This window comes from Jaculus jaculus, chromosome 8 (assembly GCF_020740685.1).
Source record: "Jaculus jaculus isolate mJacJac1 chromosome 8, mJacJac1.mat.Y.cur, whole genome shotgun sequence".
NCBI lineage: Eukaryota > Metazoa > Chordata > Mammalia > Rodentia > Dipodidae > Jaculus > Jaculus jaculus.
Genome location: NC_059109.1, coordinates 58,584,350 through 58,597,080, shown reverse-complemented (window position 1 = coordinate 58,597,080; position 12,731 = coordinate 58,584,350). Strand labels below are relative to the sequence as shown.

The following is a 12,731-nucleotide window of genomic DNA, read 5'->3' as shown; positions in this document are numbered from 1 at the left end:
TACATGAGAATTTTAATGTAAAACAAAGCTAATGGGACTTCTAATTGCATGCCAAAAATTACAAATGTCTCAAATTCTCCAGTAAATTTATTTTTAAAACTATCAATTTTACTGTTACAGAGATATAACACAATTCTCATTGTTAGGTCGGGATAGGCTCCCAAAAATGGAGTCACCAAGGATAGCAGGATGGTGACAGAGACTTATCCACATTCCTCAAGAAACCACCCAGAAACCATCCCTTCCTTGCCTAACAATACCCACCCCAGCCCCCAGGTCATGATTTCCTGCTCCTTTATCTCCTAAGTCATCTGCTCACTGTTCTGGTCTCACAACCTAGCTATTTGAAATGGTTAATGTAAAGAACAAAGGAGTTCTTTCCCTTCCTAGCCTTACCCCAACTGAAGAAGCCCTATAAAGTGCACTATCTGCAATCTTAGGTTGGCTGTGCTCTGCTCTTGAGAGTCAGTTCTGGCAGCTCATGTTTTTCCTGAATAAAATCTTTCATCTTTGCCTCAGAATGGTTTGTGTAGTCTTGGTCACTCCTGAACCTTACACTCATCAGCACTCTTTCTGCTGGTCTTATCTAGATTTAGATAAGATTTACATTTATTTCTAACTGGCCTTCAACTGCAGCAGCCCATAACTTTAGCTGACAGTGTTCTTGTCATTGCAGCTGTAACTAAGTTAAATAGCTCAACACACACACACATGCACACACAGAAACACACACACACACACACACATATGACATGCATCTAGAAAAGTAAACAGATCATTTACCATGCAAATAGTTTCCTCATTGGAACTTCTTATGTTCAGTGTACTTGCTTTTTGAACTTGAGATATTCATATTAATTAGACAGCAATCTCTATAAAATAAGTTTATTTCTGTAACCTCAAGGAACTCCTCAAGTAACTTGGATGGCTAAAGGATGGTAGTGGTAATACTTCAAATAACTTAACCAAAACCAATATGCAAAATATTATTTTACAGTAAATAGGATATTTTAAAGTATACGTTCTGTTGAAATATGAAATCAAAAAAATAATTCTGGGCCAATTTCCAAAATTTAGATTACCAATGCCTGGCACTGACTTTAATTTCTATAAAAATGCCTGACTATACAAGTATCAAATATAAGCAATAGTGTAACAAGAAAACAATTGGCAGAAATAATTATTCAACTATGGATAATTAAGACCACCATGAAAAGTTTGTTCTGTAAACAAAACATGAGAAAATATTGTAAAATTTTACAGCACACGGGGGGCGTGGTGACGCATGCCTTCAATCCCAGCACTCAGGAGGCAGAGGTAGGAGGATCGCCATGGGTTGAAGGCCATCCTGAGACTACTGAGTGAATTCCAGGTCATTCTGGGCTAGAGCAGGACCCTACCTTGAAAATAATTTTTTTTTTACAGCACACAATTGAGCCAATCCTAAGTGATTACTGTCATACTTCAGTATGAGTGGACCCACAGCATCTCCTGTCAACTCATGTTTATTATGGGGTCCATCACAGGCAGGAAATGTCCTAGTGCACCAACACCTGCATTAAGCTGCTTTGGTAAGACACAAATCTTAAATGTTTATTTCATTCACCACCTTGGGATTTTCCTTTCGTATATTGAGATTAATCAAGCTGTCCTGTTGTTTTTTCATTGGGAGGAATGGATGGCATGCAAGGTAGCCAAGAAGAGTGAGTATACCAAAACAGGCAATAACGGAAGCCATTCTGAAACTGCCAGCCAAACCCTTGATGTTTCCTTGGACTGGGAGCTGCTTGAGGTAGGCTGGATGATGCACCTTCACAGCCAGCCATGCTCTGCAGAACCGTCCTGCCTGCCTTCCTTGGCCACCACAGCAGAAACAGCCCACTTATCCCCTTGAACCCATGCTGATCTCACTTTACTGGAGAATCTGTTCTTTTTTCAGAAGGCAGAGACAACCAAGGACAACCAAAATTTATCAATGACACAAGGAAAGATAGCTGATTCCCTGGCAGGAAATGACCTATCCCTTGCCTATCAGCAGAGGAATTGATGAGATGAGTAAAAGTGCTGCTTCTATGGAGAGCCTGACAACCTGCACCATGGTGTACGAGACAGACACTGAGGATACTCAACACATAACAAAGCAGAGATACAGAAGCTCCTGATAGCTTACCCACCACATCACATGGAATTTTGTGAAAGAAGGGGGGAGAGATGGTAAAAAGCCACAGGTTGAGAGGGAATATTCATAGGCATTACCACACCCCACACAGCCTATAACACATAACCCCATGAGGAATACCAGCAATAGCATTGAGGAATTTCTTCAGTGGAATGAGGGCAGGGAGGAAATGATGGTACCAACACATGATGGGTCCATACAAAGTACATACTTAATAAAAATAAATAAATAAATCTAGTATTTCCCTGTTGATTTTCTTCATGGATGATCTGCCTATTGATGATAGTGGGGTACTGAAGCCCCTACTATGATTGTATTAAGATTTATTTCTGATTTGTTGTCAAGTAGGTTCTGCTCTATACATTGTGGTGCACTTGTGTTTGGTGCATACAAATTTATGATTGTGATGTTCTCTTGTTGGATCATTTCCCTGACAGTCTTTGTCCTTTTGGTTTGAAGTCTATCTTGTCAGATACTACTTTAGCCACACTCACTTTGTTCTTATATCCATTAGCCTGAAAGATGATTTTCCATCCTTTTACCCTGAGGAGGTGGTAAAATGGGATTCTTGAAGACAGTAGATGGAAGAGTCCATTTTTAAGATCCATCCTGTTAATTTGTATCTTTTAAAATAAAATTATGGGGCTTGGGAGATGGCTTAGCAGTTAAGGTGCATGCCTGTGAAGCCTTAGGACCCAGGTTCAATTCTCTAGGTCCCACATATGCCAGATGCACATGGTGGCACATGCATCTGCAGTGCATTTTTTGCAGTGGCTAGTGGTCCTGGTGTGCCCATCCTCTCCCACTCATTCACTCTCTCTCTCTCTCTCTCGCTGCCTCTCTCTGTCTCTAATAAATAAATAAGTCTTTTAAAACAAAAAACTTTAAAAAATTTATGAGAGAGTGAGAGAGCAAGAGAATGAGAGAAGCCAGGCATGTAGTGTGCACCTTTAATCCTAGCACTTGGGAGGCAGAAATAGGAGGATTGCCTTGAGTTCAAGGCCACTCTGAGACTACATAGTGAATTCAAGGTCAGCCTGAGCTAGAGTGAGACCCTACCTCAAAAAACCAAAAGAGAGAGAGAGAGAGAGAAAGAGAAATGGCACACCAGGGTCTTAGCCACTGTAAATAAACTCCAGATGCATGTGACAACTTGTGCGCATGTGGTACCTGCGTGCACATGTCACCTTATGCATCTAGCTTATGTGGGTTCTGGGGAGTTAAACCTGGGCAAGCAGCTTAACTGCTAAGTGATGGCACCAGTCCAATTTGTGTCTTGTGATGGGTGAGTTAAGACCATTAACATTTAAAGCTATAACTGTGAGGTTTGATTTAATCTCTGCCATGTTTGAGGCTTTATGAGAGATTTGTGCTTTCTTGGGCTTTGTACATTTTCATGCCTGCTCCACTTTTGGTTATTGTGTTCTTCCTCTTGTAGGCTCTTAAGATTGGTTATTTAAATCTTCTGTGTGGAATATTCCCTGAAGTATTCTCTAGAGGTTGGCTTTGTGTTTATGGAATCATAGAGCTGGTTCTGACCATGGAAGGCTTTCCTTTCTCCATCTATTATGAGAGATACAACTGGGTACAGTAGTTTGGGTTGGAAGTCATACTTTTTTAAATGTAGAAGTAATCCATTCCAAGCCTTTCTGGCTTTCAGGGTTTCCACTGAAAAATCTGAGGTAATTCTGATGGAGTTATCTTTGTGTTTAATGAGTTGTTTCTCTCTTGCTCCTTTTAGCACTCTGTTTACATTGTTTAGAGTTTTAACTAAAATGTGCCTTGCAGAGTTCCTTCTTTGGTCCAGTCTGTTTGGTATTCTGGGATCTTCTTACATTTGGATAGGTATCCCCTTTAAGAGGGTGGGAAAAAGTTGTCTACATATTTTGAATATGTTTTACATGCCTTTGTCTACCACAATTCCTTCATATTCTGTTTGCATGATTTTTTGAATTTATCAATTTTTGCACTCCTGCATAATTTTTTCTCTCTTGCCTTCCAAATTTGAGGCTCTGTCCTCCACATAGATAACTATCTTAGTTACAGTTTCTAGAGAAGTTTTTACAAGCTCTATTTTATTTTTGTTTTGTGATATTTTCCTTTTTTGGGCTGGAGAGGTTGCTGAGTGGTTAAGGCACATGCCTGAGAAGCCTAAAGACCCAGGTTCGATTCTCCTGGTCCCACATAAGCCAGATGCACATGGTGGTGCATGCATCTGGAGTTTGTTTGCAGTGGCTAGAGGTCCTGGTGTGCCCATTCTCTCTATCTCCCACTGTCTCCTTCACTTTGTCTCAAATAAATAAATAAATAAATATACATTTTTATTAAGAGTATGCTTTGCATGGACACATCATGAGTTGGTACCATCATTTCCCTCCACCCTGCCTTCAGTCCACAGAGAGCCCACCTCAGTGGGGTTGTGGTAATCCCCATGTGATTATGGGCTATGCACTGTGAGAGCAAAAGTCAGTCATGGAGGTGGAGGGCAGAGAATGCCTCTGGGTATGCCTTCCCAACCTGTGGCTTTTATATGCTTTCTGCTCCCTCTCCCACAAAATTTCCTGAGTCATGGTGGGTGAGTTTTAAGTCTACTTCAGTGTTAAGCTCTAAGGAGCCTCTGGATTTCTGTTCTAATATATATTGAGTATCCTCAGTATCTGTCTCCATTACTCTGGTGCAGATTGTCAGGCTCACCATGGAAGCAGCACTCTTGTTCATCTTACCAAATCCTCTGTGGTTTCACCTTGGCCTTGGCTAAAGTGCAAGGGGTGGTTGATGTCTTCGGGTCTGAAAAAGAGGAATAGATTCTCCAATGGAGAATGAAGCCAGCATAGGTTAAGTGGGATAAGTATTGTTAATTTAGTGAGGTTTTGATGGATGTAGCCCCCTCTTTTGGCCAAAGACTAGAGGGAGCTTGTCACTGGAGACCATAATCTTTGTCTCCATGGGATTTTGACGTGGTTTCCAATTCCAACCATGTATTCCTTAACAGACCTCTTAGCCAATCAGAAAGCCATTGGTTCCCCACCAAGGCTGTATGCCACCATTGCACAAATGCATTTGTTTTATCAGGTTAGTTGTTTTGAGTAGCTGTGACATCTGTTTGCTCACAACTTTGTTGGACACTTTCCCCCAATATCCCATGGAGCACTTTCCAACACTAAATGGGCTAACCATCTGGGGACTGGCTCCCTTCTGGATTCAGGCTGGGTCACCCTGTGTTCTGTGTTGGCAGCATGTGGTATCTTCAGCAACAGGGTCTTACTTTTTACCTCAGGCAGTTAATCAAGTGCTTTGACAGAAGCCTGTATTGTTTTAGGGACCTCGTAGGTCTCTCTGATCAACAGTTCAACATGGGTAGCAACTGATTTATGGTCCTGAGGGTTATAAACCAGGGACAAATATTTTAAGGTTAGGCTTCATGCCACTCACTCCAGGGCCCTTCTTACCAGATGATTCCCCATACCACTGTTGAGGGTTATACCTTTTAGTCTTCTATCAAGGATAAAGGTTCCTAGGTACCAGTTCATTTTAGGTTTAGTTTTGTGTTTATTGCCCATCAATCCCCCACTCCCCTTCCCCCTACTCTCCCATCCCTATTGTCTGGCCCTCAAGTTTCTTATCAGATATGCCAGCTAATCAAGCTGCTCCAGGTTGGGAACCACAGATAAGTGAGAGCATTCAGTGTTTTTCTTTCTGTGTTTGTGTTATTTCACAGTTTAATCTGTTCCAAGTCTGTCCAATTTCCTTCAAGTTTCATTATGTAATTTTTTTCTTACTGCTGAGTAGAATTCCATTGTGTAAATGTACCATAACTTTACTTTCATTCATCCAATGATGGGCACCTGAGTTGATTCAAGTTCTTAGCAATTATGAACAGAGCAGCTACAAACATGATTGAGCAAATATCTCTGTAGTGAAAGGAAGATCCTTTAGGGTAACTGTCCAGTAGAGGAATAACCGGGTCTGTTGGTAGCATTATTTTCACCTTTTTAGGAGTTTTCATATCGATTTTCATTGAGTTTGTACAAGTGTGTGTTCCCACCAACAGTGGAGGAGGTTTCCTTTTTCCCCACATCCTCTCCAACATTTATTGTCATTTGATTTTTTTAATGATTGCCATCCTGGCTATTGTAAGATGGAATCTCAAAGTTGTTTGAACTTGCATTTCCCTGATGGTTAAGGATGTTAAACATTTCCTTAAGTGTGTATTAGCCATTTGTATTTCTTCATCTATGAACTCCCTATTCAGTTCTCTGCCTCATTTTTTGGAGTGAGTTGTTTGAGATTTAATTTTTAGTTCTATGAGTTCTTTATAGATTATAGCCTCTGTCAGTGGGATAGCTGTCGAGGATTGTCTCCCATTCTGTGGGTAATCTATTGACCTTCTCTATGATATATTTGTCTGTGCAAAAGCTTTTTATCTTCATGAGATCTCACTGGATAAGTGCTTATTTAATATTCTGGGCTAATGGGGTATTGTTCAGGAAGTCTTTCCCACTCCTATATCATGGAGAGTTTCTCCAAATTTTTCTTCCAGTAGTTGAAGAGTTTCAGGTCTTGTATTATGGTCATTAATCAATTTGGGTTGAATTTTGTGCACAGCAAGATGAGAGGGTCTAGTTTCATTTTTTCATGTGCAGTTATCCAGTTTGTCCAGTACCATTTGTTGAAGATGTTGTCTTTTCTCCAGTGTATATTGTTGGCTCCTTTGTCAAAGATTAAGTAGCTAGAGTTACTTGAACTAAGGGCCAGGTCTTCAATTCTACTCCATTAGTCTATACATCTGTTTTTATGCTGTTTTGTTATGATTGATTTGTAGTACAGCTTTAGATCAGGTGTGGTGATACCTCCAGAGGTGTTTCATTTGCTGAGGACATGCTTGGGTACCCAAGGCCTGCTGCCATTCCATATGAATTTTGAAATTTTTTTTTATCTCTGAGAAGAATGATGCTGAGATTTTTATTGGTAGTGAATTAAATACATATATTATTTTTGGTAAAATTGCTATTTTCACAGTATTAATTCTACCAATCCAGGAGCATGGGAAGTCTTCCCATCTTCTCATGTCCTCCTCAATTTCTTGAGTGGTTATATATTTTCATCATATAGGTCTGCTACATCCTTAGTTAGTGTTATTCCAAGGTATTTGATTTTTTTATGGCTATTGAAAAGGAGACAGCCTCACTAATTTCTTAATCTATATATTTTTCCTTTGCATATAGAAAGGCTACTGATTTTTGTGTGTTGATTTTGTTTCCTGCCATTTTCCCAAAGGAATTTATTACCTTTAGAAGTTTTATGTATAGAATCATCTCATCTGCAAATAGGACTAATTTAACTTCTTTCTTTCTAATTTGTATCCTTTTTATTTCTTTCTCCTGGCTTATTGCTTGGACTAGTACTCCTATTACAATGTTGAAGAGCAGTGGTGAGAGTGGACACCCCTGTGTTGTTCTGGATCTCAGTGGGAACTCCTTGAGTCCTTCCCCATTGAGTAATATTTAGGATTTAGGTGCTTGATATATAGCCTATATAATATTGAGATATATACCCTCCATGCCTGTTTTCTCCAGAATTTTGATCATACAGTGATATTGCATTTTGTCAAAGGTCTTATCTGCATATATTGAGATAATCATATGGTTCTTCAGATTAAGTTTATTTATGTAGTGAATTATGTTAATTGATTTCTTTATATTGAACCATCCCTGCATGCCTGGGATGAAGCCTACTTGATCAAGGTAGATACTGCTTATGATGTATTATTGAATTCAGTTTACAAGGCTTTTGTTCAGGATCTTTGCATCTAAGTTCATCAGTGATATAGGCCTATAGTTTTTGTTTTTCTTATTGTGTCTCTGTTAGGTTTTGGGATTAGGGTGATGGGCTTCATAAAAGGAGTTGAGGAGCATTCACTGTTTTCTGATTATGTGAAACAGTTTGACAAAAAATTGTTTTCAGTTCTTCAATGAAGGGTTGATAGAATTCAGCTGAGAAGCCATCTGGTTATTTAAAAGTGTGTTGTTCAGTCTCTAGGAACTCGAAAAATTTCTGTTGTGTCTCTTGTTAATTTCTAGCTTTAAGACACTGTGGTCCAATATAATGCAAGAAGTTACATCAATTTTCCTGAATTTATGAAGGCATGCTTTATGCTCTAATATATGATCTATTTTGGAGAAGGTTCCATGGGCTGCTGAGAAGAATGTGTATTCTGTGAACTTGGGGTAGACTATTCTGTAGATGTCTGTTAGGTCTAGTTGATCTGTGGTATTCTATTATTGCCCTGTTGATTTTCTGCTTCAATGATCTGTCTACTGATGATAGTGGGGTACTAATATCCCCTACTATGATGGTACTTGGGTTTATTTCTAAATTGTTGTCAAGTAGGTTTTGTTTTATGAACTGTGGTGTACTTATGTTTGGTGCATATAAATTTATGATTGTTATGTCCTTTTTCATATTGTTTGCTTGATGAGTAAAAAGTGCCCTTCTATGTCCTTTTTGATTACTTTTGGTTTGAAGTCTATTTTTTCAGATATTAATATAGCCACATTATTTCAATTTGCTTTGAAGATCATTTTTCATCCTTTCACCCTGAGTAGGTGTCTGTCCTTAGTGGTGAGGTAGAATTCTTGAAGACAGAAAATAGAAGTATCCATTTTTCTGATCCACAATGTTAACTTGTGTCTTGTGATTGGTGAGTTAAGACCATTAATATTTAAGGTTATAAATATGAGGTTCAATTTAATCCCTACCATGTTGTGGGCTTTATGGGGTTTGGTGCTTTCTTGGGCTTTGTACATTTTTGAACCTATAATAATTTTGGTTGTTATGATTTTTCTCTTGTGGGCTCTTGAGATTGGTTACTTGACTCTTGTTTGGAGTATCCCCTGAAGTATTCTCTGTAGATATGGCTTTGTGTTCATATAATCCTTGAGCTAACTTTTATTGTGGAAATTTATATTGGAAGCCATAATTTTTTAGACTTTGAAGTGTTCACTTTCAGGACCTTCTGACTTTCAAAGTTTCCATTGCAAAATCTGAGGTAATTCTGATGGAATTGTCTTTGCATGTAATATGTTTTTTCCTCCCCCTGCTTTGAGCACTGTCTCTTTGCTTTCATTGTTTAGAGTTTTAATGATGATGTACCTTGGAGAGTTTCTTTTTTGGTCCAGTCTCTTTGAAGTTCTATAAACTTCTTGTATCTGGATGGGTCTCTTGTTGGAGAGGGTGGGAAAGTTTTCTTCAATAATTTTGTTGGATATGTTGTCCATGCCTTTCACCTGAATTTCTTCCCCTTCTGGTATCCCCATGGTCCAGATATTTGGTGGTTTTAGGATATCCAACAGTTCCCTCAAGTTCTGTCCACATGTCTTTTGTTTTTGTTTTTGATTTTTGAACTTTTCAAAGTTTTGGACTCCTGAACTGTTTCTTCTGTCTTGTCTTTCAGATCTGATGTCCTATCCTCCACCTAATTGATTTAGTTAGCAATTCTAGGGAGGCTTTTACAAGCTGGATTGCATTTTCTGTTACCTTTTCTGCACAGTATCCAACCTTTGTCTAGTTCCAATTTCAGGTCATCGTTTGATTTCCTTGATGCTTCTTGGAAATCATTCCTGCATTTAATTATGTCTTGATTAAGCTTAATCAGCTGGTTATTGAAATCACTATTTTATATTAATACGCTTTATTTTGTTAATTATTTATTTGGGGGTATAAAGAATGGGTCCACCAGGGCCTCTAGCCACTGCAAATGAACTCCAGATGCATGACCACCTTATGCATCTGGCTTCTGAGGGTACTAAAGAATCCATCCTGGGTTCTCAGGCTTTGCAGGCAAGTGAATGAATTGCTAAGCCATTTCTCCAGCCCCTCTAATTTTTAATTCACCTTCAATTCATTCATCACTCTTTTGAGGTCTCTCTGGTTTTCTTCAATTAAGTTAAGCTTAGTGATGAAAGCTGGGTGCTGTTAGAGATTATTCTGCTCAATTTCATTTATTCAATTGTTGGTGTTTTGATGGTTTGCTTCCAATTCAGCAATTTGTTTTGTCAGGGTAAATAAGCTTATTGTGCTTTCATTGGGGGATTCAATTTCTGTTGCCTCCCATATATTTTCATTGGAGAATACCTTTGTGGAACTAGGCAGTCTTGATGGAGATCTCTGGGTTTGTTGTCTCATGTTGTTTTTGTTCTTTTGTTTTGTTTGTTTTTTTTTGTTTTGTTTTGTTTGCATTGGGGTCTCTCCAGCTTAAAAGTCTTTTTTATTTAGAAGTATGCAACTATTTGCCCTTGTAGGATCTTCAGTGAGTGTTCTATTTTGTGTTTAACCCAACTTGGAGTGTTATGGCATTGTATCCACAGATACATGGGTTGTGGAAGCTGCATGTCTGGCTATAGCTATGAGCTGGTGACAGACAGAGAAAGGTGGGTGGATGTCTGGAATCTCTTCAGCCCATAGCCACAGCTGTGCCTTGCCTGTGAGGCCTTAGCACTTGACCCTACTCCCCTACCATACCCAGCTAAGCATGTAGTAGAGGACTCACTTGTACCCTCTAGTGGGTAGTTGCCAGATATTCTTGTGTTCCCTGTATGGAACAGGAGAGATGTATCAAGGGGGCACTGGTAGGCAGATGTCAGCAGTGTGGGGCAGTGTAGGGACAGGGAGAAGGGTGTGGGGCACCAGGTCCAGAGCTCAGGTGCAGAGAGTTGGCACCAATTGGGTGCACAGGTCCCAGCCACACAGAATCCCTTAGCATCCCAGAGTGCACAGTCCCACATGATGATCTCCTCTCCAGCTAGGACATCACAGGCCCCACACACCAATTCCCTCACCCACTGGGACAGTATAGGCCCAACATGCTGATCCCCTTACCATCCAGGGAGGCATATGCTCCATGTCACCCTCTCACCCACCAGGGATGCACAGGCCCGGTACACCAATCTCCTCACCAGCTTGGACAGTACAGGCCCCACTCACAGATCCCCTCACCAGCCAAGATAGTCCTATTGTATTAATCTGTATCATATCTATCCCTTTGTTGAGTTCCAATTTCAGGTCATGGTGCTTGCACTTAATTATGTATTAATTAAGCTTAATCAGTTGGTTATTAAGATCTTCTTTTTGTTGACTCACCTTCAATTCATTTATCTCTTTTTTGTTGTTGTTGTTGTTGTTCAAGGTAGGGTCTCACTCTAGCCCAGGCTGACCTGGAATTCACTATGGAGTCTCAGGGTGGCCTCAAACTCATGGCAATCCTCCTACCTCTGCCTCCTGAGTGCTGGGATTAAAGGCGTGCGCCACCACACCCGACTATCTCTCTTTTTGAGGTCTCTCTGTTTTTCTTCAATTAAGTTAAGCCTAGTGGTAAAAGCTATATGCTATAAGAGCAGTAGCACTTAACCCTGATCTCCCACGGTACCCCAGCTGAGCAGGTTGTGAAGGACTAACTGGTACCCTCTGGCAGGTTGTTGCCAGATATTCTTGTGCTCCCCATCTGGGACAGGAGCAATGCCCCAAGTGGGCAATGATAGGCACACGCTGATAGTGGAAGGTGGAGGGGGTGGGGAAGATAGAGGGGACTGGGATCCACAAATTAGATCAGACCATGTGTCTGAGGAGGTGGCCAATGTGGGAGCATAAGTGCATGGAGGCAACCAGCAGCATAGCTTGGTGTGATCATAGGAGGCAGCAGAGGCCAGAAGGATCCATTGAGGCTGGTGGAGTGTGGTACAGCAGGGGCCAGAGACATGAGGTGGGGACCCTCCCCAGTGGCACTGGTGGGGACCACAGAGTAGTTCCTGAGGGGCATCTGACAGGGTTACAGTTGATAAGTTAAAACTTAGAGCACAGGGATATAAGAAGTTAGGATATCTTTAACTAGTCATATTTGAGATTCACAGGGAATGCTTTGGGAAAGGAATAAGATGCTACCCAAGTTTATATACATTTAGTCTTACGCCTGTTTCATTGCTATTTTAGCATAAAGTATCTGTATATGAAAGGAATATTCTCTGTGTTAGTGATCTCCACGGTGAATGTTAATTGTGTTAGAATTGTTGCTTCTTAGCTGGTGAGAGGCTTCAATAAGACTCCAGGATTAGTTGCTCATTTCCTTCCCATGATTCCATAATTTTCCTTGTCCTTCTAGCCTTACTCAAAATCACAAATGTGTAGCACCATGAACATTTTTTAAAATATTTTTTTATTTTTATTTATTTATTTGAGAATGACAGACAGAGAGAAGAAGAAGAAAGAGAGAATGGGTGTGCCAGGGCCTCTAGCCACTGCAAATGAACTCCAGACATGTGTGCCCCTTGTGTATCTGGCTAATGTGGGTCTTGGGGAATTGAGCCTAGAACTGGGGTCCTTAGGCTTCACATGTTAAGTGCTTAACCAATAAGCCATCTCTCCAGCCCCATGAACACTTTTATACAGTGATGGGGATCTAACCCAGGGCTTATTGCATGCTGGGCAAAGCACTTTATCAACTGATCCACATTCCCCAGGATCTCTATATTCTTTCAAAAGGTTTTCAAAGATTTTTCCT

General features: G+C 40.2%; 1 protein-coding gene across 1 annotated transcript; it reads right to left on the bottom strand.

Moving 5' to 3' along the window:
- Positions 1-539: 539 nt before the first annotated feature.
- Positions 540-10,940, bottom strand: LOC123462854 (CDGSH iron-sulfur domain-containing protein 2-like). The gene is given in 3 exon segments (XM_045156997.1): positions 540-586; positions 1,456-1,829; positions 10,924-10,940. Coding segments are annotated over 3 exon segments (438 nt in total).
- Positions 10,941-12,731: the final 1,791 nt, after the last annotated feature.